The sequence below is a fragment of the Tasmannia lanceolata genome, unplaced genomic scaffold (genome assembly GCF_043159265.1).
Source record: "Tasmannia lanceolata isolate RefF3 unplaced genomic scaffold, GAP_Taslan_0.1 ptg000020l, whole genome shotgun sequence".
In the NCBI taxonomy this organism is placed as follows: domain Eukaryota; kingdom Viridiplantae; phylum Streptophyta; class Magnoliopsida; order Canellales; family Winteraceae; genus Tasmannia; species Tasmannia lanceolata.
In genome coordinates this window covers 9,034,422-9,042,979 of record NW_027518697.1, presented here as the reverse complement: position 1 = coordinate 9,042,979, position 8,558 = coordinate 9,034,422, and the positions used below count along the sequence as shown (strand labels likewise).

The following is an 8,558-nucleotide window of genomic DNA, read 5'->3' as shown; positions in this document are numbered from 1 at the left end:
CTATTTCCACTATAATCATGAGATTTTTTGTGCCTAACAAGCTGTACCCGCTTTGCTCTTGGTTTTTAGCCAATAAGAATATATCAAACAGCTATAATAATATTCAGAAATTCTTCAAGAATACGATGCAAGGGATATGATCAAATGGATTGGACCCATCTCAAGCACTTGGAAATGAACACAACAGAAACCCACATTTTATGGTAATATTTTTTTTCTGAGCATTTGATCTAATTTGTTCATCCTTCAATGAATTGATCATTAGAAGGAATATAATCAAGAGTTCTTTTGTGCCTAACAAGCTGTACGCACTTTGCTCTTGATTTTTAGACAACAAGAATATATCAAACAGCCATAAAAACAATCTTTCAAAAAAAAAAAAAAAAACAGCTATAAAAATAAGAAATTCTTCAAGAATAAGAGGCCTGCCCAGGCATTTATAAACATTAATTTCTTCAAGGCATTACATTCCATTCCCCTGCTCATGTGTAACTGTTCCTCAATACCCAACAATTTTTTAACATCAAAACTGATTCATCTCACATTATCAGAAAAAAGTAAACCCAACACAAATCTCAATCCCTTTTACTTTTGAAAGTAACAGGTTACACCCAACCATGAGAATTCTAATCACAAATCTAAAGAGGAAGCAATTGAATAAATCAGATTAGCATTTCAAGTAACAAAACTTGCACAACAAGTAAGCATGGAATCCGCCATTTTATTAAAATTTCCATTTTACAGATGGATGATGCATTATACCTGTAATTGAGGTCATAATGTCGCAATGGTCATCCTACAATAATTTCATAAAAGCATGCATCCTTGTTCCCATCATTCTACATCTGCAAAATTCACAATCAAAGATTGTTAGTTCCACAATGTGTTACAGAACAAAATTCAAATTAATGGGGAAACAGAGGAGGAAAAAATACAGGATACAAAAACAAATGGAGGGTAATTTACCTGCGCAGGCTCTTGAAAATCGTCAACTTTGTATGAATCTGGTGTGACTTCAGATAACCATAGACCAGGAAAACATGCCTGCAAAAATCATAAAAACTTTCTCAGATTTCAAAAATTCAAAAAACAAGAAATCAAATTGACATTGTACATGAGGAAAAAAAAGAGAACAGGAAAGCAGATCAGTGTAAGTCAAAATTAAAAATTTCTAACATCCAATTGCAGATTTCAAAAAGAAAAAAAAAACAAGAAATTGAATGAAATTGTACATGAGAAAAAAAAAACAGGAAATTGAATGAAAGTGTAGTCAAAATAAAAAATTTCTTACAAGCAATTGCAGATTTCAAAAACACAACAAACAAGAAATCAAATGAAATTGTACAAAAAAAAAGGACAAAAAAAAAATAAAATTGCAGATTTCAAAAGGACAAAAAAACAATAAAATTGAATGAAATTACACATGAGAAAGAAAAAAAAGAAAGTAGATCGGTTTAGTCAAAAATTCAAAATTAGAAATTTCTTACATCTAATTGCCTCTGTATCATCTTAGCCCTCTTTTTTGGCCTCCTAGCAGGTCTAGATCCCGTCATCGCAAAGAAATCTTCTTCAATCTCATCTCGTGAAAGCGAGACTGAAAATTTCCGCCGTTCTTTCTTCTCCAGCATCTTTACCGGAGCCGCGCTTCTCAATCTCACCGATTTCACCAGATTCTCCGGCATCAACAAAGGAGAAGGCTGCTTTTCATTCCTTGAACCTAATCGGATCTTATTCGGATCCTTACATGCAGATCTCCTCGTCCTAAGATTCCATGGCCTCGCCGCCGATTCCTCTTCCTCTCCATATTCAGGCACCGGAAACTTCATCTTCCTCAGCGCCGATTCCTCTTCCTCGCCGGATTCCGGCACCGGAAACTTCATCTTCCTCGCCGCCGTTCGGAGATGAACCAAAAGCTTCGCCCTAATTTCTTCAATTCCGTTTTCCAATTCCCTCTCCACCTTTGACTTGCCGGAAGCTCCGATCGCCGGCGGCCGGAATTTCAAATTTCTCGCCGGAGAAGGAGACGAAGAAAAACGCTTCCGTAAGCTCCGATTCTCAGAATCTTCTCCCTTTCCACCGTCAGATTCGACTTCAGATGAAGACGATCTGCGATCTGGACCGTTGATTTCTCCGTTCGGATTCACTTTCATGCATCGGAGGTGCTTCTGATTTCCCCATTTCAAGAACGGCATCGAGAAATTGTGAAGAGGCTGAGATTTCTCGGCCGGAGCCGTGAATTTACGCCGTTTTTCGATCTCGCCGGAAATCATCACCATAGATCGGATCGGAGGGATTTTTTGAACTTTCTGAGGGTTTTTTTCGGGTTGAGGAAAAGAAAAAAGTTGGAGGGATTTTGAAGGGTTTTGGTATAAAGAGAGAAGTAATCCTCCACGGTTTCTGAAGTGGCCGAGAAACGTAGGAGGGAGAGAGATATGAGCGGTTTTAACGTTCGCGGTGGGATTTTGGGTTTTTATATGGGTACTGATAAATTCGCACCCCCTCCAGTACGCATGCGCACTACTTAGAGAGTGATTTGACGTGAACAGTGCGAAACTTTAACGCTTTTTGACGTTAAATCAAGTTATAAGTGGTGCACATGCGTACTGCAGGGGGTGCGAATTTATTATTGCCCTTTTTATATAGGGGAATGATATATTTGACCCTTTTTGTTCCTTGGGCTACCCCATAAATAGACTAAAGGGCTATGGTCTAGGGTAGAAAGGGGGGGAATATTATATATATTGATTTCCTTTGTTATATGAGAAAAAGGGTAGGAATGGAAATTTGATGAGAGGTACGGAGGGTTTCGGATTATTTGGCGGGGAGTGTGTGTGCGTATTGCGCACCGTGAGTATTATAGAGGCTCCATAGTGAGACGAATGTTTGAGTACGCGGTAGACTAGATTTAATTGGTCGAGATTCAAAACGAGAGAAAACGGGAAAATTGGAATAATGATATGGTAACCGAATGGGAGACCGAGATTGTAACCTAACAAATAGTCTATTAACACGTTAGAAATATGTTCCTTGATTTTTGCCTTTTTGGCCATGAAAATTGCTAAAGTAACCTGTCTTGCCATGTGCCATGAGAGGATTTGTTAGTCTACGCTCTTGGTTCCACTTTTCGGTCCCCATAGCGGCACTCGGGAAAAAATGTCGCGCAAGAAATGCTCTTATTATGTTAGAATGACGAAAATACCCTTATCCAAATATTACATGGTGTAAGCGCGTACCCGTACTGTACGTAATAAGGGTATCACAAAAATGATTTCCCTGATATTTATGAGATGTAATCTGTGAGCGTGAAGTCCCGTTTATTTTTACGAAAGTATGGTGGGCCGACTTCTTAGGATGATCCAAACCGTTCATTTGATAGGCCACGAGGTAACTTGGTTGTAGCCCGAAAATCATCTCCATAAGATTTGGATTTCTTTATGGCTGGTGCTGCGGCCCGATCCGACCTAGTGCTCGGATGGATCCCTCTCGGTTTGTGACAGAAGGGTGGTAGGCTCGTCTTGGTGTCCTGCACTCAAAGAAGAGAGTCAAGAATGCCCGAAGTCGGAACTGTTAGTGTGAGACATCTCACCATTGGATTGTTAGTGTGTTAGATTTGATAGATTGAGTCACGTTGATTAGGCGAATAAGTAAATGTGGTAGTTAGGCTAGATTAGTATGTTTCCATTTTTATCTTTATCTTTCAAACTGATGCTCTTTGACGGCAACTATTTCAAGGCCGGTGTACGGAGAAAATGGTGATGAATCACTCCTAGTGCAAGACCGACTTTCAGTCACTTCAAAAATCTCCTCTCTCGAGGTTAAGCTTCGGAGTCTCCAAATCCCCGGTTTGTGTTGTGTCGGTGGCTGGGTGAAGGGCTTGAAAGCAGGTCCCAGGTTGGGCAAGTGGATGTTATTTGGGAGATGAGAGGAAGACGAGAAAGAAATAGGAGTTTAGATTTGCTGGGAGAATGTTTTTTGCAGCAGATAGTGGAGAGCTATGGTGGCCTGCGCGGACGGCCAGACATTACCAGAATTGTGGGCAGCAGCCCAAGGTCAACGTTGAAACTAACCGATGAGTAATCAAAGGAAGAAGATAGTATAGAAAAAGAAAAAGCAGATGCGAAGCTGACAGCTAGATCAGTCGTCCACCGAAAAACTATCACAGATCGGCCGCTCTAACACCATGACAATATTAGAGATTCCACTAAATCTTGATTTATTACAAAGAGCACAACGAGTATTTGTATATAACATTCAAAGGATAAACAATTAAACGTATAAAGATTAGCATCAATTGTGGAATGGGATAAAGATAGAAGCATTCTAATTTAAAACATTCTAATTTAACCTAATTACTACATCTAGCTTAGCTTCCTAATCAAGCATATTTCCCTAATCTATTACCCAAGTAATCCAACAGTGAGATATTAACCTAGTCCAATGGTGAGATCTCACATATTCTGACAGGAACTCCCGGGAAACCCTTCCATAGTCTAGTCAGACGAGGCAACATGTGAGAACTGAGCAGGAAAGAAAAAGCTCGGAGTCCCGAGAAGTAAGAGTCAGCCTCGTGCACCTGAGGTGTGGCATTACCCTCTAATTAGAGTTGGGGTTTCCCTTTTACAGGTGAAGGTTCAGGGAATGACGAGTCGACGATGTGTTGGCAGGCATGGTATCGGTATGGCCTACTCGTTCGGCCTTCCAGAAATTGCAAGTCAATGGTATGGCGGCCGACGTGTCGCCGTACGGTCTTCCGAGATAAGCAGTCAGGGAATCTTGGGTCATACTGTTGTGCCGTCCGGATTTCTACCTCATTCAAGAATTCCTGTGTGCCACGTGATGGCCTCTGGTTGTCCCAGGTATGCTCCCTCTCTCTCCCTCCCTCTCAATCTCTGTTACACCTGGCCATTTGGGTCACCAGCCATCTAGTGATGCCACACCAGCAAGAGTCTCAGCCAGGCATAGGCTTCGCCCAAGCCATCTCGCCGATTATGTGCACATGGGCTAAAGGCCCAGCTGCCCTTCACTAAAGCCCACTATCTGCATAAGGGAAGCCTAAAGTTGTTAGAAAAGAGCAAATAAAATTAGGACATATGTTAGTTGTTAGAGAGAGATTGTAAAGAGAATCAATTATATAATGACAGAACCCATCGTTGTGATGGGCAGATAGATTGATTTTCCACAATTTTCCTCTATTTCCATCTTCTTTCCCCTGTTCATCTACTCCAGGAGGCCACTCAACCTCGAATTGAGTTTTTCTTACAGATCTACACCCATCAATTGGTGCTTTCATTGCCTTCTCCCAACCCAATGGCAGAAGATTGCCTTCTCCCAACCCAATGGCAGAAGGTACCAGATTCAAGAAAATAGAAGAAGCCATTCACCAGCTCCATGATTCCACCTCTTCCCACAATACCCAAATCCATTCCCTCACAACCAAGCTCTCTTCCATCACCACTACTCTTGCAGAGCTCGTTGCCGCCGTTACAACCATCAAGGGACAGCTCGATCCGCGTCGGATTGAATCACCACGGCCATCTTCCCCATCATTCGCACTCCCAGACCCACACCTTGGCCGTTTGATAAAGCTGGATTTTCCTCGCTTCGATGGCGTCGATCCCCTTGGCTGGAACTTCAAGGCCAACCAATTTTTCTCCTATCACAATACCCCTGATGAGCAGTGACTTACCATCAGCTCCTTCTACATGGACGGCCCAGTCCTTGCTTGGTTTCAATGGATGACAAACAACAAACAATTAACATCATGGTCTGCATTCACCGACGCCGTCGCCGTGCGATTTGGCCCTTCTGAATATGTCGATCCACAGGGTGCCCTATCCAAACTCATACAGACAACGACACTTGACGACTACCAATCTGATTTCGAGGCTCTGGCCAATCAAACCGTGGGATTACCTCCATCCTTCATGCTCAGTTGTTTTATCTCCGGATTACGGCCGGAGCTGCGCCACGAAGTTCAATCGCAGAAACCTACATCCTTATCTCAGGCCATTGGCCTCGCCAAGCTCAAAGCTGATCAATACGCGGATGCTCGCCGATTTCAATCTCGTTTTTTCCAATCAAAGCCTTCGCTGCCACCATTACTCCCTCCACCCCCAATCATCACTGCCCTCCCCCCTTCTCCGCCTCCAAGTCCTCGTTTACCCATTCGTCGCCTTTCGCCAGATGAAATGCGCCATTACCTCCTCGGCCGTGAATTTATTGTTCGCACGGACCATCGCAGCCTGCAACATTTGATGGACCAGTCTATCCAAACACCTGAGCAACAATATTGGTTGCAGAAACTTCTAGGCTTTCAATACCGTATAGTCTACAAACCGGGGAAGGACAACATTGTAGCAGATGCTCTGTCCCGATGTCCCAAATTCTCAGCAATTTCTAGCCCCCAGTTCACATTAACCGCCCAGCTCAAGACCGCATTACAATCTGATGATGACTCTCAGCGACTAATCCAACTTATCATTCAGCGACCAGGGGAGTACCCAAACCATAGAGTTACCGACAACCTCCTCTTCTACAAAGATCGTCTGGTTGTCCCGTCCCAATCCTCACTACGCCTTAACATTTTCAAAGAGTTTCACACGAGCCCCATCGGAGGCCACTCTGGTTTTACCCGTACTTTGGCCCGCATCAAACAAGGTTTCTTTTGGACAAGAATGCGCTCACACATTCGACAATTGGTGGCTGAATGCCAAGTTTGCCAGCAAACTAAATATGCTATCTGCTCCCTTGCTAGCCTTCTTCAACCCCTACCTATACTAGACAAGGTTTGGGAGGATATAGCCTTGGACTTCATCACCAATTTGCCCAACTCCCATGGCAAGACAGCTATACTCGTCGTCATTGACAGACTCTCTAAGTATGCTCACTTCCTCCCATTACCCCCACACTACACCGCGCCCTTAGTTTCAGAACTCTTTGCCAATAACATCTATAAACTCCATGGCATGCCCCGGAGTATAGTCAGCGATCACGATCCTTTATTTTTCAGCAAATTCTGGCAAGAACTTTTCCGCCAACAAGGTACATCACTCAAAATGAGTACCGCCTACCACCCAAAAACTTATGGCCAAACGGAAGTACTCAACCGTTGTCTCGAATAGTACTTGCGATGCTTTGTCATGGATCAACCGCTCCATTGGTTCAAATTTCTACCTTGGGCGGAATATTGGTACAACACTACCTATCATTCAGCTGCCGGCATGACCCCATTTGAAGCACTCTATGGTCGCAAACCCCCTACAATCCCGGATTACATTCGTGGCTCTTCTAAGGTGGATCAAGTTGACAGTGCTCTGCTCCAACGTGATCAACTTCTCCAACTACTGAAGGCTAATCTCCTCCGTGCCCAACTCCGAATGAAACACCAAGCCGACAAGCATCGAGCTGATCGTGAATATAAAGTGGGTGACTGGGTGTTCCTCAAATTACAACCTTATCGACAATCCACCGCCGCCAGTCGTACCTCCCACAAGTTCTCACGCCGCTACTTCGGTCCCTTCCAAATCCTGGAGCGTATCGGTTATGTCGCCTATCGTCTAAGCCTACCCGAGGGCTCAAAGATCCATCCCACATTCCATGTTTCCCTCCTCAAACCATGTGTAGGCGACCCTCTAGTCATGCCATCCCCTTGCCCCCATTCACTATAGAGTCCCATCCATTGGTCCAACCTTCTCAAGTATTGGCAACTAGAACAATTCAACGTGGTTAGTCCCTCTGTCCCCAGGTCCTCATTCAGTGGTCTGGACTACCACCTTCAGATGCTACATGGGAGGACGCTTCGAAAATTCAGTGCTTATTCCCTGCCCTGAACCTTGAGGACAAGGTTCCTTTCGATGGGGGAAAGAATGTTACACCTGGCCATCTGGGTCACCAGCCATCTAGTGATGCCACACCAGCAAGAGTCCTAGCCAGGCACAGGCTTTGCCCAAGCCATCTCGCCGATTATGTGCACATGGGCTAAAGGCCCAGCTGCCCTTCACTAAAGCCCACCATCTGCATAAGGAAAGGCTAAAGTTGTTAGAAAAGAGCAAATAAAATTAGGACACCTGTTAGTTGTTAGAGAGAGATTGTAAAGGGAATCAATTATATAATGACAGAACCCATCGTTGTGATGGGCAGATAGATTGATTTTCCACAATTTTCCTCTATTTCCATCTTCTTTCCCCTGTTCATCTTCTCCAGAGGAGGCCACTCAACCTCTAATTGAGTTTTTCTTACAGATCCACACCCATCAAAACCCTAGAGAAATCCTCCGACTTGTTGAGACAAAAAAATATGTATTTTGTTTAGAACTTCATGGTGCAAGGGTGTTGCTATAAAAATAGGGGAAAGGGGAAGCTGGTGAATGATTTCAATGCATAAAGTTTATAATTTTTGATAAAAAACTTCAATGCATAACATTTTCCCTAACTTTTCCATGCATACACAGATAATAGCACTTGCAATTTAGTGTTATTTTCCTAACTTTTCCATGCATAAACAGATAATAGCACTTGCAATTTCGGAAAAAAAAGAAGTGATGATTTCAAAGAAATTTT

General features: G+C 43.2%; 1 protein-coding gene across 1 annotated transcript; it reads right to left on the bottom strand.

The window, feature by feature from the left end:
- Positions 1–558: 558 nt before the first annotated feature.
- Positions 559–2,431, bottom strand: LOC143854384 (uncharacterized). Its single transcript, XM_077364332.1, has 3 exons — positions 1,488–2,431; positions 967–1,044; positions 559–845 (listed from the first exon to the last, which is right to left on the bottom strand). The coding sequence occupies exons 1-3, from the start codon at positions 2,274–2,276 to the stop codon at positions 840–842; spliced, it is 873 nt and encodes a 290-aa protein (XP_077220447.1). The 5' UTR covers positions 2,277–2,431; the 3' UTR covers positions 559–839.
- Positions 2,432–8,558: the final 6,127 nt, after the last annotated feature.

Coding starts and splice junctions, on each gene's coding strand:
- LOC143854384 (XM_077364332.1), bottom strand. CDS start 2,276: ATGGTGATGATTTCCGGCGAGATCGAAAAACGGCGTAAATTCACGGCT. Junction 1,045..1,487: donor TGATACAGAGGCAATTAGAT/GTAAGAAATTTC, acceptor TGATTTTTGCAG/GCATGTTTTCCTGGTCTATG.